This window comes from Phoca vitulina, unplaced genomic scaffold (assembly GCF_004348235.1).
Source record: "Phoca vitulina isolate PV1807 unplaced genomic scaffold, GSC_HSeal_1.0 scaffold13, whole genome shotgun sequence".
NCBI classification, from domain to species: Eukaryota; Metazoa; Chordata; class Mammalia; order Carnivora; family Phocidae; genus Phoca; species Phoca vitulina.
Window position 1 is genome coordinate 1902805 of NW_022589716.1, and position 24163 is coordinate 1926967.

Here is a 24163-nt window from a genome sequence, read left to right on the forward strand (position 1 = left end):
ATCCACCCCAAAGAACTGCAAGAGGGGTCTCAAGGAGATATTTGCACACCTGTGTTCACAGCAGGGTAATTTATCATAGGCAAAAGGTGGAAGCAACCTGAGTGTCCACCTTGTTCAAGGTGCCAACCCTGGTACCCAAAACATTACCTGGCACCAAAAACATCTGGCCCCCAGAAAAAGTAGATACATTTGGTACATTTGAATGGTAACAGACAGACAGCCCATCTTAGATTTAGACCCCTAGAACGAAACGCAGTCATCTGGATCTGTTCTGACCAGGAGTTAAGTCTTCCCATAATGGGGACACACACATCCTTAGGCTGAGGAGCCGCCAGCTGGGAGCTCAGTTCTGTGATGATGGCGTGCCATGGCATCTTGTGTCTGGAAGTGGGGCCCAGCTCAGCAGTAAGCCCACCCACGGCCCGGGGGGCATCTGATCTTTCCTGCCTAACTAGTTTCCCAGGGCAGACCACCATGACCTTCTACTAGTACCATTGGTATTCTGTCACCAAGTATTGAAAGAAAAAAAAGCCAACAGCATCTGGCAGGAATTTGGCACAGCAGGGCTTCTTCAGAAAGAACTGAAAAGGTGGTGGGGGGGAACGTGGAAAGGAAATATGCTGAGAAAAGCAGTCTGTTTTGTGGGCAGGAGCCCGAGGCCCCTGAGGAGTGAGGGAGGCGTGGGGGGGCGGGGTCAAGTTCATGTTCCAGGGAACTGTAATCGTTTTAATGAGCTCGTTATGCAAACAGAGCGGATAGAGTTACCCCAAGTGGGAGTCATAAGAGGCACGAAGACCCTGCATTTCATATTTCCTGAGCAGATGTCCGAGGCCGCAGCGGGATTTGGGGCTGACTTCATGGTGTTGAGTTTTATGTGTTGGAAAAGGATGCCCAAAGTCTGACTCAGATGCTGATGTCAGATCTGAAAGCAAGCCCACTGGGAACGATCTAGATTTGCCTGAGTGCCTCTGAGTCAGACCGCAAACACAGCGAAGAAACGGCATCTTACTGTAAAAAAAAAAAAAAAAGCTCACTGTACCTGATGTTCAGACAACGCCAAATCCATGTTTCGGGGAAGAAGGTCCTTTTCGTCTTCTCTGCTCTATGAAAAATTAAAGAAGAAATGAGAAAGTGTCATGGGGCATACCTTAATTCTGTCACCTGGCAGGTAAACTTCTACCCAAGTAGAACGTAACATAGTAAGTCTTACCTGGAAAGGTTAACATTCGACTTAGTTAGGTGTCGTGGCTTAATTCTCTTGGCTGTCAATTAACACTCTACTTGATTAGGACGGAACGTGCTAGTTCTAGTTCTTTCACCTGGCAGGGTTAACATTCTACTTGATGAGGACTCATAGAAGTGATGCATCAAAGGTTTGACAGAAACTTTAACTCAACAGTGGCACTTCACATCCTGAATTTAGAAGGTAAGAAGGGTCACAGGGACCCCCCCCCCCCCGCCATGTCTTCCCCTTTGCTAATTTCCCCCCTCTGGGTTTGCCATGTTTTTCTGTACCATCACATTGAGCTATCCACCACCACCCCCAGCCCCTCCCTGTTTCCTAAAGAGCACCTTCCATTCGGGTTCATCCTCAGGAGCCTCACACCCCACCTTCCTCAGGGACTGTCTTGTTCTTTAAAAAAATAATAATAATGGGACGCCTAGGTGGCTCAGTGGGTTAAGCATCTGCCTTTGGCTCAGGTCATGATCCCAGGGTCCAGGGATCAAGCTCTGCATCGGGCTCCCTGCTCAGCGGGGAGCCGGTTTCTCCCTCTGCCTGCCACTCTCCCTGCTTGTACTCAATCTCTCTCTCTCTGACAAATAAATAAATAAAATCCTTAAAAATAAAAATAATAATTAAAAACAAGCCCTACTTGAAATTGGGCAAAACTTCTCAAAATTAAAAATGCTCACATCCTTTCAAACTGCAGTATCTCTCCAAGGAATGCACCCTGGAAATACCCATGGACACAGGTGCCAGGACAGAAAAATGGGTTGGTTCGTGGCAGCAAACAGCCAAAAATCTCCATCAAGAGGGTGGGTTAATCAGCTGGTAGCACATTCATGCCATGGGATGCTACATGTCAGTCTAGCAGAGTGAGGTCAGTGCAGGTATACTGAGATGGGTTGGTCTCCAAGACTTATTGTTGACTTTAAAAAGGAAGGCCTGGAACAGTATTATAGTGTTCTCTCATTGTTTTTTTTTTTTTTAATCCTTGTTTAGGGGCACCTGGGTGGTGCAGTCAGTTAAGCATTCGACTCTTGGTTTCAGCTCAGGTCATGATCTCTGGGTCCTGGGATCGAGCCCTGCATCAGGCTCCGTGCTGAGCACTGAGTCTGCTTGGAATTCTCTCTCCCTCTCTCTCTGCCCCTCCTGCTTGTGCTCTCCTTCTCCTCTAAAATAAATAAATCTTTTAAAAAATCCTTGTATATGCACAGAAAATTTCTAGAAGGATATCTAAGAAATTATTGACCATGGTTGCCTCTAAACAAGGGAATGAAGGGTGTAGAGGCAGGAGAGAGACTTACATTTAATTACAAAAACTTTCACACTGCTTGAAAAAACTTTAACCACTGCATATGGTTAAGAAAAAGATCTTGTCCTCAGGATATGGATGTGTGAACCAATTACAAAAAGGCAGGGACACTTCCTTTTAAAGGCATGTCTTATGCCTCTCTCTGCACTGGGATTTACAATTGCCTTCGTGGTTTGGGGTTTCAGAAAATTACTTTCATACCCACTCCAGGCCAAGATCTTAGGGTTCCTGCACATGACAGGGTCAGGGCCCTTGAGGCGGTGTCTGGTGAGTGGAGGCCCTCACCCAACCACATGCTAGAAATGCCTCCGTATGCCTCCAAAGTACCCAGTGGGGAGCTGGTCTGCCCATGCCATGATTTGGAGTTTAGAAACTAGGACCCTTGAGGGCCTGCCACACTCCTGCTAAGTGTGCAGCCCAGGCAGGAAGAACCCAGGAGAACAAAGTATCCAGGAATCTCAATCTAGACAGAAAGGGTGTGAAAGATGGAGAGGGCTTTTGTGGACAGGCCTGCCAGGGCAGGAGGTCCCCTGGGCCACTTCTGGCTCAGCACAAAGGCTGAGGAGTGTGGGGCCCACCTTGAAGGTCTCCAGAGAGACCAGATCCTGAGGCACTACTGACCACACAGACCCCAGCCCCAGCCCCTTGGTTCTGAGTCCCTCTTGGAGGAGTGGGCAGGAGGGAGTAAAGCCAAGGCCTGCCTCCCCCATGCCAGCCCCTAAAGCCAGAAAGAGTGGAGAGCCACGGTCTTTAGAACACTCCCCCTTCCCCAACTAGCTGGCTGAGAGCTGGGCTTGAGAAGGGAGTAAGACAGGCAGCAGAAGAAGGGGGTGGGAGAGAAGGGAGGGGAGACAGGAGAGAGGAGAAAAACACCACCTCCTGTGAAACAAAGTTTTCCAAGACTCCAGGGACAAAGCCACAAATCTAAGGGAGAGATGTGAACCCGTCTCCCTCAGTCATCGATAAGTTAGCAAACAGACAGACAAACAAGAAGTGAGCAAGAATATGGAGGATTTGGGCATCCCCATCAATAGGCTTGACCTAAAGTATGCATAGAGAGCCTTGTACCGAATTGATGGGGGCTGGGATCTTCTTTTCAAGAAGACACAAGCCTTTACAAAAACTGGCCACACAAAACGCCTTCAAAGTAAGAACCAGACAATGGATAACATACAGACCACGTTCACCAGTCATAATGCATGTTTGATACAAATTTATAAAACAGATGAAAAAATAATTTAAAATATCACTTTGAAAGTTTAAAACATGTCCACTTCTGGGTAAGTCACAGCTCAGAAAGCTAGCACCCATTTGGAACCAAGCAACAATAGAAACACTTCATGGCACGACCCGGGAGCTGCCAGAGCAGCATTCTGAGGAAAATTCATAACCTTCAAAAGGCTTAAATATGTAGAGTTAAAATAAGAGACTGAAAAGCATTACTCGGTGTCCAACTCGAAAAGGCAGAGAATTGAAGGAGAAAAGGGAAGAGAGAGGAGGAGAAGGAAGAGGAAGGAACAGGTGGAGGAAAGAGATAATAGAAAGAATTTTCTAAGTACAGTCCCTGGGAGAGGGAGGGTCAAACTCCAGCTTCCCTCCCCACCCCAAACCCTCTGTTCCAGGGAGCTCTCTCCTGATGCACCTTCCTCCCTCTGCACCCGCAGCCCCCTACACACTCGGGTATGGCCAGGAACTGAGGAGGGGGGCTGAAGTGGTCGGTTCCCTAGCCCACTAGGTCAGTAGTGACTTTGCCCCCGGGGGACACTGGGCAATATCTGAAGACGTCTTCGGTTGTTACAACCAGGCGAAAGGGGTGTTATTGGCATCAGGTGGGTGGAGGCCAGCGATGCCACTCAGCACCCACTGCGCATGGACAGCCCCGCCACAGAGAATGATCCAGCCCCCAGTGTCCACAGGATGAGGTCAGACAACGCTGCTCGAGGCGGCAATTACCTGGGGGGTTGTCTGGAGGAGCCCGCCGCCACCAGGCTTCCCGTGTGGGGCTGGAAGGCAGGGACAGCCTCATCCGTGTATAGGCTGCCATCCTGTCGGTGGTTCAGGCTCACCAGGTCGGTCATCACCACCAGGCCCGTTTCCTAAGCAATAGACAATGCCCGGAACCCCGGTGGGCAAGCGGATGTGATGGCCCCAACAGTTCCACCACTTCGGGGCTACCAGGCCAACATCACCGCTGCGTCGTGGCTCTGAGGGAGTCAGTCCTCTGCTCTGGGCTTGGTGACACAGACTGAGGGGATCATGGGACCCAGTGACCACGCAGGGCAGAGTGGCGGGGAGACCAGTGCATCTGTGGCTCGGGACAAAGAGCCACAATGTGTGACTCCGTTTATGTGAAACATCCTGAACAGGCAAATCCACAGAGACAGAAAGCAGATTCATGGTTGCCGGGGGGGAGGGGGCAGGGAGTGACTGCTCATGGGGATGGGGTTTCCTTTTGAGGTCATGAAAATGTTCTGGAATTAGACAGACGTGCTGTTGCACAACACTGTGAGTGTCCTAAATGCCACCCAACTGTCCACTTTAAAATGGTTCATTTTGGGGCACCTGGGTCGCTCAGTCAGTTAAGCGTCTGCCTTCGGCTCAGGTCATGGTCCCAGAGTCCTGGGATCGAGCCCCGCATCGGGCTCCCTGCTGGACGGGAAGCCTGCTTCTCCCTCTCCTGCTTCCCCTGCTTGTGCTCTCTCTCTCTATCAAATAAATAAATGAATAAAATGGTTCATTTTTTTGTTATTTCTGCTAATTGTGAATTTCACAATAAAAAAAAAATCAGTTGGCACCATGCCTGATCTAGACCAGAGACAGATGACCGCAACTGTGACTGTTACTACTTTCATCACTGGGTTAAACACTGGGAGTGGGGCGCCTGGGCGGCTCAGTCAGGTAAGCGTCTGCCTTCAGCTCAGGTCATGATCTCAGGGTCCTGGGATCGAGTCCTACTTCGGGCTCCCTGCTCAGCGGGGAGTCTGCTTCTCCCTCTGCCTCTGCCCCTCCCCTCATTTGTGCTCATTTTCTATCGCTCTGTCTCAAATAAATAAATAAAATCCTTAAAAAAAATACTGGGAGCCACTCGATTGTAGGGAAGCCCTGCTCTGCTTTGGGAACAAGGAATGTAAAGTCAATTGCTTGGACTCAGAGGCATCACCTCTTAATTCCAAAAGCTGCCAGGGCTCAGTTCAAGCTGCCAGGCGTTCAACAAATGTGTCATTGAAACGTCATCTGTTCCAATGCAGATATAGATACACGTATCAATACAGATACAGACAGATATAGATGTGTAATGTATTTTTTAGCTACTGCAGCAAAATGTTAATTGTGGGATCTAGGTGGTGGGTATATAGGTGTTTGTTAATTTGTTCAACTTTTCTGTATGTCTGAAAGTCTTCCATAATAAAAACAGGAGAAAAAGGATGCGTTTTAAATGATTTTAAAACTGGGATGAAAAGCACCCACAAATGGGCGGTGCATTCGAGTGGAGACCGCCAGCGTGCTCATGTGGGCTCCTGGCATGATCTAGAACGATGCTCGCACCTACTGCACCCCCTGGGACCCCCGGCCCCCGCAGCCAGGAAGGAGGAGCACAGATGAGAGCTACCAATGTTGGGGTGGGCGGCTGTCTGCTCCCAGGGTGAAGGTTTTCCTTCCAGCAAAGCACCCTTGATGCCTTTGCTTCGTCCCAAGTTCAAGTTATCAGTCGACACTCATAACGTTCTACACCTCGTCTGCCTTGCAAATCGGGAGGGTCCACTTATGAGCTCTCGTTGGAGAGAATAAAAAATTAGTGCTGCCCCAATAAAAGTTTGGAAATGTCCCCCCTGACCATCTCTGTATCCCCGAGATCGTCTGTTTCAAAGTGAGAGGCGCTTGGAAGGGGGCGGTGGGTCTTAGACCACCTGTCCTTACAGTGAAGGCAGACCCGGAGTCCTTGGTGATGCCCCAGGGCCACGGGAAGATGGAGGAGCGCCGGCGTCGTCGGGCCACCAGTCCAGCCCACCAGAAGGACCCATCCTCCCGGGACGCCCCGAAGGCATCAGAAACATCATAATCTTCCAATTCCCGGAAAACCTACAGGCAAAGGGGAACAGGGACCGGTCTACTGGAGGTTTCTTGTCAACCCAAACTGGCTCTCAGGGGTCTGGCATGCTCCTATTTCCACCTCCTTTCATGAATATCACTTGGAGACCATCTTGGGGGATGGGCATTGGTGTCATCGGGCAGAGGGGCTGGAGAGGTAGGACCTGGACAATGTTATATTGCAAGAGTCTGATGAATTTGACCCCAAGATCTTTCAACTCACCAAAGCAACCATCAGGACTGGGTTCACCAGTGAGAGAAAGAATCTAGACTCACATGGGCCCTTCACTTACTGGAAAGGGAGAGCCCCCCTGGAGGTGCTGGACCCTGGCGCCCGAGGGCCCCCACGCACCTGGGCCGGAGTCAGCTGGAACCCAGACCTGAGCAGGTAGACGCTCTTGTCCACCGCAGTGACACACACGCAGCTGCCCCTCGCAGCCCTGACCCGCAGGTCAACAACCTCCCCGGGCTGGGTCTCGTTTGCCGAATACGTCAGTGAAACCTGGACCCAAACACAGCGGAGAAATCGGGAGCTTGGCCAACCTCTCCCGACTGACCCACCCACCCTCTCCACCTGCCAACGAGAGTTGGTCCTCGCCAGCTCAGTGGGGGACTCTGGCCTTGCTGCCCAGGCGAGGACAAGGGCGGGAGGCAGAGTGACAGGAACAAGGCCAGGGCAACTGGAACATTCTGTGCGGAGGACGGGAGAGGAGGAGACGGGTGGGGAGACAGGCACCAGTTGAGGGCATGTGGCAGCCAGTTTCAAAGGATGCAGGGACGGGGTGGGGCAAAAGGTTGAACCCGCTGCTGGGGACAGGAGCAGTGTCCCCTTAGGCCTGGAACCCAGTGGGGACAGAGAACAGCGGACTGCTTTCCCTGGGTGGGGTTAATGCAATCCCCCTCTGGGGGACTTTCGGAGGAGCATAAAGATGCGACTTATGTTGCTATTATTCCTGAAGGCAGGGCGGCCCTTACAGTCCTGCCCTTGACACCCTCTGCAAGTGCAGGGGCAGCTGTGACCCGGACACAGACACCCCGGATGGCGCTTGCCTGCCCACCCCTCCCCCGCTCCCCTCGCTGGCTCCCCATGTTCTACCTGGTTTTCGAAGAAGGTCTCAACAGCAAACTGGAGACTGTCGGCAACCCCTTCACCATTCTCCCTGACATAGAAGACGAGCAGGCGGCCCAGGGGGACCATGCTGGGGCTCACGGCCAGCCGGAGGGAGGTCACACACACGTTGACCTCGGCTGCTGGGGCAGGAGGGGGCTCTAGGACAAGTCAAAGGTGGGGAGAGGCATGAGAACCCAGCAGCCCACAACGGGACCACCAATGCCCCAGGCTGCCCTGGGGGTGACATGCGGCACCGCAGGGGGAGGTGCTGGCCCCAGGCAAGTGATCCATAGATACTCACATCCCCTGTTACTTCACCTAGAAGGGAAGGGAAGCCCAAAAGGATGGGGGGGTAGGATTCCCAAAGCACTATGCCTGCCAGCAGTTCTCAGCCAGCGCGATGCTGCCCCCCAGGGGACATTTTTGGCTGTCACGACTTGGGAGTGCATCTAGTGGGTGGGGCCGGGGATGCGGCTCAGCACCCTACAGAGCACAGGGAGAATGATCCAGCCCCAAACGTTAGTAGTGCGCGGCGTGGGAAACTCTGCCTTCCCATGAGAGAAAGGGTCCCTGTCTGTCTGTCTGCCTGCCTATCTATCTATCTCTGATTCTCACCTACAGGTGACTTTTCCCCTTACGGACACTGGCAGTATCTGGAGACTTCTTAGGTTGTCACACTGCGTGGATAGGTTGCTGCCGGCAGCTGGCACCGAATGGGTGGAGGCCGGGGATGCTGCCCCACACCCTGCCGTGCACAGGAGGGCCCCACCACAAACGGCCTGCCTTCAAGTGTCCCCCCCTCGCGCCCCACCACAAACAGCCTGCCTTCAAGTGTCCCCCCGCCTCCCGCCCAGTGTGGGGATCCTGCTTGAGGCAGAAGGGCTACGAGGCAAGAGGAGGCTAAGGAAGACCCAGGGGAGGTGGTGGGTCTCGTGAGAAGCACATGGAGTCAAGGAGAGGGAGGAGGAGGAGGACTCCTAGGTGGGAGGGGTTCTGGGCTGGCATATGGCAACACAGCCCGATGGGGGCCAGCGCACCCCTGTCCCCCTGCAGACAGGCAATGAGGACAGCCTGGGGAGGACCTCGCCACCTCCAGCAGCTGCTCACTGCCCGCCCCCTGGCCCGAGCCCCATCTTGCCCGGGACACGTGCCCTCCGCCCCGAGGCAGGCACCCCTGCCGGGCTGAGCCCCGCTTCCCCCTCCTTTCCGGGGTGACTCGCCCCAGTCTCAGTGGTTCAGAAGGAACAAGGAACTCCGGTCAGTGGCCTGGCTCACCTGTCTCCGAAAGGTGCATTAAGCGAATGGGTGTCTCTGGGGCCACCCGCCTGCTTCTCTGGTGGGTGAGGGGCGCGGGCTGCTGGCCAGAGAGCACGATGTTGCCCCGCGTAGCCACCTCGTAGTACAGGGTGAAGTTGCAGGGACACGTGGACTTCATGGGGAAATGGGCTTCCTCTCCGACCTGGGGGAGACATGCAGCATGGGGAGCACTGCCTGGCACCCCACGGCCTGGCACCAACGCCAGAGCCCACCCCAGGGCAGACGGCTGCTCTGGGGCCACAGGGAGGCCAGGACATGGCTGGGCAGGGGCGCTGGCCTCAGGGCCGAGAACGGGGCATCGTGGCAGTGGCCATGTCCCCATGGCAGCCTCAGCTGCGGCCCTGCAAATGGGGCTGTGGTCGGATCGAGCGTTCTAACCAGTGTGGAAGCTCTCGATGGGGTAGGGTGCAGTAAAGAAGTGAACTTGGCCCAAAGAGAGGTCTGGCCTTTGTCCCCCAGCCCCCGAGAGGGGATCTCTAAGCCTCTGAAATGTCCTGCCTGGTAAGTATCTTTGTTTACCCAAGACCTCAAGCCATACCAGATACTGACAATATGATTTATGAGGGCTGGGTCACACTCTATCAGCTTGACCTCTGGAGGGGCTGGGACTGAGGTCAGCTATGCAAGTGGTTAGCCAGGGCTATGTGACTGCCCCCCCCCCCATAAAAACCCCAGACCCTGAGCATCCCTGGTCACAAATCTGGTAAGGGTCTAGGGTCCAGAACACATAAAAAATTCTCACAACTCAATAGCAAAAAGACGAACAATTTCCTAAAACTTAAAATCAGCAGGGGAAGCTGGAAGTAGGATATGCAGGATCTCCCTGCACTGTCCAAGCACCTCATCTGAAAATCAAAAATTATTCCAAAATTTAAAATAAAAAAAAGTATGATAACAGATTATAACATATTGAGCAATTTTTTTTTTAAGTCCTTAAGTCTGTAACATACTCTGAACCACTACACAGCAACAAAAATAACCGTAGGGAGGAGAGATGGAAAGTTCGTTCTTTGTACTAATAAACCCAGAAGGAATGACAGAATTCAGAACCGCCATCACGTAGCCCCCCTGGCGATAAGGGATTACAGCCAGGATTGTCAGTGATGCTGGGGTGGGGGGAGAGGTTGCTGGGGGTAAGGACATTGTGGCACGGGCCTCAGACTGTCACTCCCATTATTCAGCAGCCTCCCCTGCAAGGGGAAAGAGCTGGGGAGGAATCAGACCCAACCCAAGGATATGATCAGCTCCAGCAAGAGTGGGGTGTCCTCAATCTGTGCCTCTTGCCAGGGCCCCAAAAGAGCAGCACATACGTAGCAATTCTGCCTGATTCTAATTCAGAATGTGGGATCATCTACAAGACCACGGGCCTGAATTCTTCACAAACGTCATGGCAATGAAAAGGCAGAGGCAGGGACCGTTCCAGATCAAGAGCAACTATGGACACAGAAGAGCCAAATGCAACACGTAAACTGATCCTGAATGAAATGCAGGCATGCACACGTGCACGCGTGTTCCCAAAGGCACATGCAGATGGTTGCACGCTTACACTTGTGTGCATGAGATCGTGTACACGTGCATGGGTTGTTCACACGCAAGACATAAGTTACATCTTGGGGACATCTTTGAAAATCGGAATATTGCCTGTGAATTAAACAGTATCTTGAGTTAACATAATTTTCTTAGATGCGACAAGAGCCTTGAGATCATGCTGAAGAATGTCCTTATTTTTAGGACATGTTATGATCAAGTATTTAAGAGTGAAGCATCATAACATCTGTAACTTATTTTCCAATGTTGCCACAAAAAAAAAAAAAGTCTAAAGGAGTAGATGGATGGATGGGTAGATGGATGGGTGGATGGGTGGATGGCTGGTTGGGTGGTAGGTGGACAAGTGAGCTGGCTGAGTGGGAGGATGGATGGATAGAGGCAAAATGTTAATTCATAAATCTAGTTTTTTACGATTTCTAAGTTTGTAAATATTCACCTTATAAAAAGACACCTATAAACAAAAGTCCCCTTGCGTTTCAGATGTTGGAAAAAAGAAAAGAGCAAAACCTTCCTCCTCTTCATGAACGAACCCCATGGTATCACAGCAATCCTAAAAGACTGGCTTGCCAGCCCCCGTTCACAGAGCAGCTCCCCCCTACATGCGCCTCGGAGCTGGAGGAAGGGTAAAGGAGCCTGACACAGAGCCCAGGCTGGACCCAGCACGGCCACTCTTGTCTCAATGCCCTGAGGTTGCGCCCAGGGCCCCTCGGTGACAGTCGCGGGGGGAGGGGCTGGAGCCTGCTGGGCCGACTCAGGCAGGATGGAGATGTCCCTCCGAGGGGAAAGTCTGAGTGGCCCAACCAAGTCCCTGCCTAATAGGAACTGCAGTACCGGCGGCTGGGGACACAGGGCTCCTTCCCGCCCCCGTGGGATGGCAGCCAAGGCCAGCATCCCCACAACACGCTGCTGCTTGAATAGCATTAATTACAACAAGAACAGCGTGTTCAGCCAAGCCAGGCACAATCTCGAATGACTTTCTCATTCTCATAACCCCTGCAGAGGGCCGCTAAGCCCCCGAAACGGGCAGCCCCGGTGCCAGGATTCCTCTGAGTTGCATCCCTGGCCGCCTCGGGTCCGGGCCATGGCTCTCAGAAAGGGAATGCCAGAGGCTTCCGGGGCTGGTGAGGCCTGGGAGCAATGTCAGGGAGCCTCTAGCTAAGGGAGCTAACAGGGTGCTTTATTATACATCTATCCTCCAAGAGATGAGGGGGTGAACAAACCACCATTCGTTCACACCATATGATGGAAAGACAAGGCAGAACCTTCGATGCATGTTGTTAAGTGAAAGAAGCAATGTGAAAAAGCTAAGTGCCGTACGGTTCCAACTACAGCAATCCCCCTTATCCGTGGTTTCGGTTACCCGCCATCCACGGGGGTCTGGAAGCAGCCTAACGCCACATCACAACACCTGCGTCATTCCCCTTACTTCATCCCCTCATGTAGACATTCCATCACCTTGTGATCACAAGCCGGGTGGGCACAGTACGGTGTATTTTGAGAGAGAGAAACCACAGTCACGTGGTTCTTATTACAGTGTATTATTACGGTAGTTCTATTTTATTATGAATTATTGTTGGTAATCTCTTACTGTGCCTAATTTATAAGTCAATCTGTGTCATAGGTACGTATGTATAGGAAAGAACGTCTAAGTAGGGTTTGGTACTATGTGCAGTTTCGGTCAGCCACTGGGTAGGCAGGGATGTATCCCCGTGGATAAGGGGGGACGACTCTATACATGGGATGGGAAAACAGCTATTTTGAGTTGCTACCTGGGCATTTGATGCCCTGACAAGCTGCTCACACCCTGAGTCTGGATATTGGGATGAGGACCCGAGCTTAGGATTCTGGCCACAAGTTTCTGCTTCACTTTTCCTCGCATGTCTTTTAAAATAACCACTTAGCAGGATGCCTGGGTGGCTCAGTCGGTTAGGCATCTGCCTTCGGCTCAGGTCGTGATCCCAGGGTCCTGGGATCGAGTCCCGCATCAGGCTCCCTGCTCAGCGGGGAGCCTGCTTCTCCCTCTGCCTGCTTATGTACTCTCTTTCTGACAAAGAAATACATAAAAATCTTTAAAATAAAATAACCACTTGGCACTGACCCCCAAAATGTTAGTGACCTCCTCCTCAACCACCTTATGAGTCACAGGTGCTTGCTGCCCTGTTGTCTCCTGCTCGCTTGTGACCTGGGATGGAGGTGACCCAGCTCACTGGGCACCCGCCCACCCCACTCTGCGATCTGTAAATAAATCTCGTGACTTGACTTCCTTTGTGCGTGTCTATTGAAACTGTGCCTCCGGTTCAAACAACCCCGGGGGTTTTCACTTCTCCCAACACGATACGACATTCTGGAAAAGGCAGAAGGATAAAGACAGTGAAAAGATCGGTGGTTGCCAGGGGCTAGTGGGTATGGAGGGATGAATGAACAGGTTGGGGGGAACCCAGAGGATTTTTAGGGCAGTGAAACCATTCTGTACAATACTATAATGCTGGATGCATGTCGTTATATGTTTGTCCAAACCCACGGAATCTGCAGTAGCAGGAGAGGCCCCTAACGTACCCTGCAGACTAGTCAGTAAGGACACGTGGACACTGGCTCATCAACCGTAATGGGCGTGCCACCCGAAGGCAAGCCGCTAATCTTCAGGGACACTGCACGCAGAGGAGAGGGGGCCCAGAGGAACTCTCTGCACTTTCTACTCCATGTTTACAGCTCCCTATCTCCACACACATCTCCGCGCATCTTACTTAAGCGGGATTGTTGAAGAACAGCCCGGGAAGAAGGAACACGAGACCCAGCTCTGGGGCTCTCTCATCTCTGTACTGTGTCTGCAAGCGTCGGCTGGGAAACCCCGGTGGCTGTGCCCAGCAAGTGCCAGCTGCAGACGGTGGGAAGCTGGGCCAACCGCAGGGGTCCCGCCTCGGGCCTGGGAGCAAGCGGCTGCACCCCGAGGGCCAGGTTTATCATAGTAAACCCCGGGGCCACAGCCTAAATGTTCACTATAATTAAATGACGGGCATTCATCCCAAGGAACCCCCTGCCCCGTGCTGGAGGGATGGGGGCTCCGGCTTCAGTACCAGCATCCGCCCTGCTGGGGGACGAGCAGATGCCAGGTGCGTGCTCACGGCTTTCTGGGCCCATCCTGCCGGGGAAGGGAGGGGGGACACCTGAAAGCCTTACCTGCAGGGGGCGGGAAGGTGGCTGCAGCTGCAGATAGCACTGGCTGGGGGAGTACCAGCTGCTGAGAGACAGGTAGCTGGGCAGGTACTGGGCCCCCACGGGCTTTCCATTGAGTGCTACCACCTTGGTCTGAAGAAAAGAGGGTAGTTGGTCAAGGCCTGGGTGCTTGGTGGAGGAAGGGGGTCTTGGGGATGCCTCTGCCTGCCCTGGCCTGCCGCAAGACCCTCTCATGTTCCAATTTGCCTTTGGGGACCCCTTTCCCCAGTTCTCAGAGACTGGGGTCCAATGTGTCTTAATGCACTGCTCCCCAGCTCCAGGAAGCAAGTGGCCAAGACTGGTCACAGGGTGTAAGGGGGTGGCTCAGGCAGAGGCAGGTGACTCATGTGGCCACCAAGAGATAGTTCTATCACAGGCATATTAGGAAGCCCTCCCCATCCCCTTTCTCTCCCTCCCTCTCTCTCTGGCTTGCCAGTGGCCCTGGTGGCTTCCAGAGGGGCTAACAGGCCTGGGAAGTGACCACAGAGAAGTGGACAGGAGAAGGAGTGGCTGTGTTGGACAGCATCCCCGGGGCTCTGGACCCTGCGGCTCCCTGAGCTCAAGTCCTTCCCCTCCATGCCCGCCAAGCCCCGCGGGGGTCGTTATACTGCTTTTTGCTCCCTTGGAGTTTGAGCCTGTTCCCTTCACTTGCTGCTGAAAGACTATAGGGCAACACAAGGGAGAGGCCAGAGGTGCAGATCGAAGACTTCTGTGAGATCAAGAATAAAGAAGTTGGCCCATTTTGTCCCCAGTTTCTGGGAGGTAGCCTCTAAAGCCCTGAGGTCTCCCAAGTGACGAGCGTGTCTCTGTTATTCACGGTGTGTCTTGGTGACACATGCTACCAAGCTGACTCAGGGCCAGGGGCTATCTCTTGGTGGACAGGGACAAGGGGCTGGGCCTTCGAGATTCGTGCTACCAGCCGGACCTCCAGGGAGGAAGCTCTGGCTAGAACCGGAGTTTAGTCGCAGAGCCAATGATTCATGCCTATAGCACGCCCCTGGCTGGCGTTCTCTGTGGCTACTGTCACACGTCACACGTCACGAGCCGGGAGGGTAGGGTGTCCCAGGGACTCCACAGGGACAGCACGAGAAGCTTCAAATGGGGGGCCCTCCCAGGTCTCTCCCTCTGCCCTGTTCTTCTTGTTTTTTTAAGATTTTATTTATTTGACGGAGCAAAAGCAGGGGGAGCGGCAGAGGGAGAAGCAGACTCCCCACTGAGCAGGGAGCCCGACGCGGGGCTCGATCCCAGGACCCCGGGATCATGACCTGAGCCGAAGGCAGACGCTTAACGACTGAGCCACCCGGGCACCCCTCCCTCGCTCTCTTTGGCTGGTCCTAATCTGCCACATCGCTGTAATAAAACTGTGACTGCCAAACATACAAACCTGCGGTTAAAAAATAAGCCCTGGGGATGGCATCTTCAGCGTGGTGACCATGGTTAACAATACTGTACTGTATATTTGGAAGTTGCTAAAAGTAGATCTCCAAATTTCTCATGATAAGGAAAGAAAAATGTGTAACGATGTGTGGCGCCCATTGACCACACTTACTGTGGTGACTGTTTCACAACACGTGCAAATACGGACTCATGTTGTCCGCCCGAAACGAACACACAGCGATGTGTCAATTACACCTCAGTTAAAAATAATTAGGGGCGCCTGGGTGGCACCGTCAGTTAAGCGTCCGAATTGATTTTGGCTCAGGTCATGATCTCCGGGTCCTGGAATCGAGCCCCACATTGGGCTCTGCGCTCAGCACGGAGTTGGCTTGTCCCTCTCCCTCTGCTCCTCCTCCCAGCTCATGCACTCTCTCTAAAATAAATAAATACATCTTTTAAAAAATTAAAAACTAAAAAAGTAAAAATAATTAATATTTATAATTAGTTTTGTGTTTAAGAGAATTAAAGACCTTTTCCTAAGCAGTGTTTAGTAACAGAAACAGAATATCTTTCTATTAAAGTGACATTTTTGGGACAAGCTCATTTTTAGACATGTATATATGAGACTGAAAATTTTTCAGCTAATTCTGGTATTTGTAGTATTTCGGGGCTTTGCTGCTACTTAATTGCTAGGGGACTAATGGAAATAAAGGAATGACTTTTGATCACTAAGAAAAAAAGCTGTAATTGTAATAATGATTTTGTAGCCAGTTGGAGGGCTGTAGCCTGGAGACCCTCGAGCTTGCAACTTGGATGGTTAAAAGTCTTTAAGGACATGTCGCCCCACAGAGGACACAGTCACCCCAAGTGTCCTTGGCTCCCACCTACACATTTACTCTAGGCGGCCCCCCACCCCTTCCCTGCCATCCAGTGCCCGTGGGCCCTTCACAGAGCCAGGGGTGGGGGGTGCTGGGACACCCTCTTCTATCACTCCTGCTCCTCCCTCCCCTGACAATGGGACCCCATGTCCTGCCCATTCTACCTTCACAGCTCCAGGCTCAGTGGCCTCTCTGTCATCACCTCCTGTCTGCCCACCTGTGCCCCCACCCCCAGGTATCCCCCCATTATGGTCACTGGAGCAACTGCTGGGTATCCAAAATCAGATCACTCTGTCCCCCTGATGTTGCCTTCTGGGTAAGCCCCAAGCACCCGTGTGAGGTCAGGGGCACCCCACCAGCTCCCTCCTCCGTATCTTCCTGAAGGGCTCAGCTTGGCTGGGCCTTGCAGGACCCAATTACACGATGATGGAGGGCCTCTGGGCCTCTGCATGCTGTTCCACCCTCTCAGAAGCAGCCTGGGTGACCCTCTTCAAAGTCAGGAGTCCACATGATGAAATCCCTTTGGGCCAGCCTCCTTCAGCATGGCAGAGCCAGAAGACCTCACCTCTCCTTGACCTCCCATCTTGCCCTGGGATGGGCTGGTTATCCATCCCCCAAACTCCCCATCAAAGACTGTAAACTCCCTCAGGGCAGCAGTAGGCCACAGGTCCACTGAGCTGGTGCCCAAGCATGGACTGGAGAAGGCACCAAGGTTGTGTCTGGTGGCTCAATGACAAGGATCCAAGCAACTCACCCACCTCCAGCCACACGTGTTGGGCTGACATGGGGATGAAGGGGATTTCAAACCCCACCAGCCCTCCCCGGGATACAGATTCGATGGTGTAGATGTTGTCCTTCGGTGTCAGCTCTGCCCTGATCTGGACCGTCACCCCCTCAGCTGGGCTGCCATCCGGGTAGGACAGCTCCACCTGGAAGGGGTCACCAAAGATTCAACACAGTCAGGGCAGCACCACTCCCCAAACTGATCTAATCCCCCATCAGAATCCCAGCCAACTTCACAGAAATTGACAAGCTGATGCTAAAATTCACAAGGAATTGCAAGGACCCCCAAATAACCAAAATAATCATGAAAAAGAGGAAGAAAGGAGAACTCACGTGTCCCAATTTCAAAACTTACTAGGAAGCTACAATAGTCAAGACAACGTGGTACTGGCACAGAAGAGACATGGTGATCAATGGGATAGAACTGAGAGTCCAGATATAAACCCACGCATCCATGGCAAATTGGTTTTCAACAAGGGCGTAAGACCTCCAATGGGGAAAGAACAGTCTCCTCAACAAATGGGGCTAGGATGACTGGATGCCCACACGCAAAACAATGAAGGTGAACCCCTACCTCACACCATCTACAAAAGTTAAAAATGGATCATAGACCTAAAGTTAAGAGCTAGAACTTCGAAACACTTAGACAATGGCAGGGCGGGGTGGGAGGACTTTCGTGACCTTGGACCTGGCAAATAAGTCACAAGGTAGGAGTCACCATGTGCTGGCCGTTAGCCCGGTGCTGCAGGGTGAAGTGGGCCTCCTGGGCCACATGGTGTGGAATTAAATGAAGGCCACCTGAAAAAGAACGAGCAAAGGCTATATTCATTCAGAGCTTGCTGTAGCAAGGAGTCACAGCCACCATCACTGGTGTTTGGCAGAGGCTCAAATGCAGGTGAAGTGAGAAAGCCTTATAGCGAGAAACAGGGAAGGCTTCAGGTGTGTCCCAGTTGGAGGCTACTGGTGTGGAGAAGCTGTAGGTGGCTAACTGGAAGTGGGGTATCCTAGGCAATCGGTCAGGGGAGCACACAGGGACTCAGTATCTCTCCAGGGTGTGGATTTATTTCTGCACTCTGAATTCTATCCCATCGGTCTCCACGTTCAAATCACAGCGTAGGAATCACCGCGTGTTGGCCATTGGCCTGGTGCCACGTTGGGGTGGGAACAGCATGGACAATGCTACGAACAGTTCCATGGGATGCTCAGACCTCATTCAGATGGGTAGAAAAGGCAGTCAGAACAAGGGGTTTGGAAGACAGGGATGGTGGGGCACCTGGGACTCAGTGGGTTAAGCGTCTGCCTTCGGCTCAGGTCATGATCCCGGCATGGTGGGATCGAGCCCCGCATTGGACTCCGTGCTCAGTGGGAAGTCTGCTTCTCTCTCTCCCTCTGCCCCTCCCCTCCGCATGTGCGCATGCGCCAGTGTGCTTGCCACCCCCACAAATAAATAAATGAAATCTTAAAAAAAAAAAAAAGAGGGACGCCTGGGTGGCGTCTGCTTTTGGCTCAGGTCATGATCTCAGGGTCCTGGCATCGAGTCCTGCGTCGGGCTCCCTGCTCAGCGGGGAGCCTGCCTCTCACTCTCCCTCTGCTTGCCACTCCCCCTGTTTGTGTGCTCTCTCTCTCTCTCTGACAAATAAATAAAATCTTAAAAAAAAAAAAGAAGTCAGGGATGGTATGAAAGAAATATGGTCCGTGGGCCCTGAAGGACCCTAGAGTAGCCCCTCACCCATGCAGATATTTGGTGACAGAGTGACAGGGGCTTCAGCCTACATGATCCCCACTTACAGCTCTGTTCTTTAATGCAGATGGTGGATAATCTCTCAGCTGTACGTGAAATGCTCCCCTTCGTTGATCTGACAGCCCAAACCCCTTCTTCATACACATTCTGACCTTGCTCCTTGTGCTTTAGCTTCTCTGCAAGCTGGGACCCCCAAAGCCAGGGGCACACAGGTTGTGGCTGGGATCAGGCATAGAGAGGAAGGAGGTCTCAGAATGGAGTGGAAGTAGCAGGACACAGCATGAGGACAGACCACCAGGATCCTGTGAGTGACCCACGGAAGGCAAGAGGGGCCAGGGATGTGGGTGGTGCGCAGAGCTAGGGTCAGGGGTATAGCCAGCTTCCCTCTGGGGTAACCTGGGCACCACTGGCCTTGCCCCCACAGAACACAAATGCCCAGTGCAACAATTAGGATAAGGATCTCGGGGCGCCTGTGTGGCTCAGTTGGTTAAGCGACTGCTTTCAGCTCAGGTCATGATCCTGGAGTCCCGGGATCGAGTCCCGCATCGGGCTCCCTGCTCGGCAGGGAGTCTGCTTCTCCCTCTGACCCTCCTCCCTCTCATGCTCTCTGTCTCTCATTCTCTCTCTCTCAAATAAATAAATAAAATCTTTAAAAAAAAAAAAGGATAAGGATCTTGGGTTTCTGGTCATCTAAAACCTGACCGAGTCTAAGAATGCCATGGTAGGTGGCATTGAATAGGTGGGCCTGTTCAAAATGCCACTTTCCCCCAGGGGGTCTGAATCAGTCTCTCTCAGGGGCAGGAGATCTGCCTTTGGGAGCATTTCCTTGGATGCTAGTTCCTCCAAAAATAAAGTCAACCCACATAAGAAACTCATTGCCTTAGAGAAACTGACTTAATAAATGGATATACCAGGTCTTGGTCTGTAGGTACAGGCATGTCTCTCTATGTTGAATAAAGTAGACCACCCTTTTAGATGGAGCAAAATGTCCAGTGTTCCTCACGCTGGGGTACCAGCTCTTTTTTTTTTTAATTTTACTTATTTATTCATAAGAGACAGAGAGAGAGAGAGAGGCAGAGGGAGAAGCAGGCTCCCCGCTGAGCAGGGAGCCCAATGCGGGACTCGATCCCAGGACCCTGGGATCATGTGGGGTACCAGCTCTTGCCATATCGGCAATATAGCCCTTGGTCCCCCGAGAGCAAAGGTTACACGGTGCAATTAAAGGATACCGTCTTCAGCAGCGTCCCCACTGCGGACCCATGGCGCCACCGCACTGGGTTCATGGTGGTCCTTGAACGGAGCTGGGGCGGAGGCAGTGCAGAGCCTGAGCCCTCGGATGGCCCCCTCTGGGCGCTGTCCCCAGCGCTTACCTTCCCCACGTAGGACAGGCCCGGCTTGAACTCCTTTCTAGTGTCCTTGGAGTAGCGGACGTCCACCAGCTGCCTCTGGACAGGGGTGGAGGCGTCAAACGCCACCTGCTGGCTCCCATCCACACTGGTCACTGTGGCCCAGATGCTGACGGTGCCCCGGAAGTGTTCGGGGACATCGGCGGGGATCATGTCCTTCACACAGATGTCGAAGTCCTGGGAGCCGTGGATCTGGAGGCAGGAAGCGCACAGAATGGTGCTCACTCGGGGTTAGAGTGGCTTCGAGGAACGACTCTCAAAAACACATCTGAAGCACAGGATGCTCCAGCTGCTGGAGGCCCAGGAGGACAAGCAGTGACACGGCCAGCCTGCGCTGTGGGTCACTGGATCCCTTGCTGGATATGTAGCATGTCTCCGGGAGTAAGATGATTGCCCTCCAGCAGACAGCGGGGCAGGGATTTGAACCCGGTCACCCCTGCTTTGGAGCACTCACACCTGCCCCTGCTCCCGGGGCACAAAACGCCCCCATTTGACCTCTACCTCAGGACCCAGCTGGGGGCCTGGCAAACAAGCCACTTCCAGAAACAGCTTTGGACAACATTACTCAGTAAGCCAGAGAATTAAGGCAAGGGCCATAACCAGCAGAAGGGATGACAAGGGTCCAGGGCTGGAGGCCCCAGAGAGGCAGAGGACCTCCAGACTCTACATACATGGGAATGTGAAGTCACACGGCCGCTTTGGCAAACAGTCTGGGAGTTTCTCAAATGGCTAAACTTAGTTACCCCTGAATATATGAACAGACCATGGCCGGCCCATATAGAAAAATGGCAAACCCGTTATCTACGAGCCTTGAAGGAGGTCTGACCCCCATGTCTAGCAACTAGTAGGAAGACAAACCCCCATAACAACCAGCCCCAAATGGCCAGGACTTGATTAATAACTGACAACTTCTAAGACTTTTGTCCCTACTTTTTTTTTTTTAAGATTTATTTTTTTATTTAAGTCATCTTTACACCCAACATAAGGCTCAAACTCATGAGCCCAAGATGAACAGTCGCTTACTCTACTGACTGAGCCAGCCAAGCACCCCTTTTTATTTTATTTCATTAAAGATTTATTTATTTATTTCAGAAAGAGAGAGAACGCACGTGTGCACTAGCAGGAGGGGCAGAGGGAGAGGGAGAGAGCTTCTCAAGCAGACTCTGAGCTGAGTGCAGAGCCCGACGTGGGGCTCGATCCCACGACCACAAGATCCCAACCTGAGCCAAAACCAAGAGTCAGATGCCCAACCGACTGTGCCACCCAGACACCCCCAGGCACACCTTTTTAAGAAAAAAATTTTTTAAGTAAACTCTATCCCCAAGGTGGGGCTCAAACTCACGACTCCAAGATCAAGAGTCACATGCTCTACCTACTGAGCCAACCATAGAGCAAAGGTTACACGGTGTAACCATATGTCCCATAGGCATATGTCCCATTTTGCCTTTACTTCTTAGAACCAAATGAGAAAGCCAAATATGAGCCCCTAACCAATCTTACGGGATGCTCCCCTTCTAGTTAGGTGCCCACGGCTTCCCCACACCTACAGTCTCCAGCAGGGGCACACCTGAAGCCTTCCCTCTTTCTCACGATAAAGCTTCGAGCTGCCAAGCGGGGGTGATGGTGGCTGATTCCCTTGCTACAGCAAGCTCCGAATAAATAGACTTTGCTCACTCTTATGTGGACAGTCTATTTAATTCCACACCACACAACCCAGGAATGCCACATCCAAGAGAAATGAACATGTCCAGCCTCACACAAACCTGTACACGAATGTTCAAAGCAGCATTATCTGTAACAGCCAAAAAGTGGGAAAAACTCAAATATCCATCGACAGGTAAACAGAAAAACGAAATGTGGTCCATCCATACAATGGACTATTACTCAGCCATGAAAAGGAACACAACTCGGACACCTGCTACAACGTGGATGAACCTTGAGAACATGGTGCCGAGTGAAAGAAGCCAGACACGAAAGACCGTATGGTGTATGATTCCGTGTATACCGAAAGTCCAAACCGGGCAAATTCATAGAGACAGAAAGCAGATCGGTGGTTGCCCAGGGCTGGGGATGGAAACAGATGAATTGCAAAAGGACGTGAGGGATTTGGGGAGGATTGGAAATATCCCAAATCTGGACCGTGGTGGCTGTTACACACCTCTGAATATACTAAAAGCCACGAATCCTACATTCTATATGTATGGCCCCTCTATGTATGGTATGTGAATTATATCTCAATAAAACTATTTCTTAAAAAAACTCTGCACATAATATCTGGGGAGGAAACACATTAACATATCAATAGTGGTTGTGTCTGTCTGTCAGAGAAAAAATCACCTTTATTTCTTCTTTTTTTTAATATTTTCTAAAGTCTCCATGATCAGCCTGCAGGAATTTTATCATTGGGAAAATCCTCACCGTATAAACTGTTTTAGAAAGGAAAATAAAATAAATGATCACAGAGCTGAAGCCAAGGGCAGGCCCTGCAGGAAGGGATCCATTGGATGAGCAGCATAGGGTCCCTGCTCCTCACCTTTATGGTTCTGAGGACGGGGCGCCCCACCTCCTGGCTGTAGTACCCCACACCATTTACAGTCATATTGATCATTAAGGTCCCCGAGACAGGTTTCCCAAAGGTATACCTGGAACAAAAGGACAAAGAGGGTTAATTTCACATGGAGCAGCAGGGGAGGGGAGGGGTCAGTCTCAGGAAGGCCAAGCTCCCGTGGTGTGGCCAGCTGATACAAGGATGCTTCCCCATCCTACATTCTGTGCTTATAGCCCTTCCCACAGCCCAGAGTCAGCGCAGATAGGCCAGCATAGGGGCCTGCAATCCTCTGCACCAAGACTTGTATTTGACAGAAAAAGAGACCAAGGGTCAGAGAGGAACTCTGGATCCAAGAGCCGGAGGGTATGTGAGACAACCACTGGGCCTGCCACTTATTGAAGCAGGACAGTACAGAGGATCAAATAACCATGGGCACCAGGGAAGCCTGGGCCTAAGTGCCCTGTGAATTCAACTTTGAACCAGGGATCAGACTGCTCAGTTTCCTCACCCCAATAAAACTATCCTCTCAGAGATGCTGGTAAAACTTAAATGTATGTTTGTCATGCCTTATGCAGAGGGGACACCTGCCTACAGGGCCCACAAGCAAGACGGCAGATCACAGTGAATAAAAAAATAACACCAGGCATTTTGATAGTATTTTCTAGACTATAAAAAAGGTGTGTGTACCCAACACATCCTTGGATTTTATTTTATTTTTTAAAATTTTATTTAAGTATAGTTGACAACATCCTTGGATTTTAAAACACATGTAGCAGGGGCACGTGGCTAGTTTGGTCAGTAGAGTGAGGCACTCTTGATCTCAGGGTCATGAGTTCGAGCCCCACGTTAACAGTAGAGATTACTTAAAAAACAAAAAAAAAAACCCCACACAGCTGGAGGAGTGGAGGGCAGTAGAACCGTCTCAACCACAAGTTCTAGGAGGTGGCAGAGCTGGGCGGGAACACAAGTCTTGGAGGACTCTCCCTGGAGGGCCCCAGAAAGGGACAGCGTCCCAGACACCCTCTGGTCAACCCTCACTTTGGAGCTGGTCATTAGCCTGGTCATGAGACAGGTAACCCCTTCAAGAAATCCCTTGCGGGTCAGCCCATTCTCTGTGGGTGCTGTTTGCAAGGAAGTGGGGGGGACACTGGAAGGGAAGGGAGAGGGGTGCCCTCCCAGGGGGAGGGGAATAAGAGCTGGAAGAGGGGAATAACGGCTGGAAGAGGGTAATACCCCCCCCCAGGGGCGTGTCTGAGAGAGAAGGGGCATGCCCATGGGGGCGTGTCCCGGGGAAGGGACGTGTCTACAGGGGAGGGGCGTGTCTACAGGGGGAGGGGCTCGCCCATGCGGGCCACCTCTTTCTCACCTGGCCCGCACAGTGCCCTTCTCGCATGTGTCCAGGTCCCGGATATACTGGGGCGGGTCGATAAGGAGCTCAAATTTCGGCAACACTGGAAGGAGAGAGCAGAGAGAGGGAGGGGCGGCTCCCACCGCTGGGGTGGCCTCAGAAAGTCCTGGAGCTGTGGGAGGGATAACGGCAAAGCCGCAGCCCCGGGCCACCGAGTGGCCAACACCACAGGAATCCACACCCCCACCCTTCGTTGAGCGTGGGCAG

General features: G+C 52.2%; 1 protein-coding gene across 1 annotated transcript in view; it reads right to left on the reverse strand.

Moving 5' to 3' along the window:
* Window positions 1-24163, reverse strand: part of CPAMD8 (C3 and PZP like alpha-2-macroglobulin domain containing 8) — a 74398-nt gene that overhangs the window by 37622 nt on the left and 12613 nt on the right. The window contains exons 9-19 of the mRNA XM_032412338.1: window positions 23915-23999; window positions 22534-22642; window positions 19965-20192; window positions 16829-16999; window positions 13780-13908; window positions 9013-9196; window positions 7723-7895; window positions 6979-7128; window positions 6456-6617; window positions 4491-4633; window positions 1040-1102 (exon numbers count right to left, since the gene is read on the reverse strand). Of these exons, the coding sequence (XP_032268229.1) occupies window positions 1040-1102; window positions 4491-4633; window positions 6456-6617; window positions 6979-7128; window positions 7723-7895; window positions 9013-9196; window positions 13780-13908; window positions 16829-16999; window positions 19965-20192; window positions 22534-22642; window positions 23915-23999 (1597 nt within the window). The remainder of the gene's footprint in view (window positions 1-1039; window positions 1103-4490; window positions 4634-6455; window positions 6618-6978; window positions 7129-7722; window positions 7896-9012; window positions 9197-13779; window positions 13909-16828; window positions 17000-19964; window positions 20193-22533; window positions 22643-23914; window positions 24000-24163) is intronic.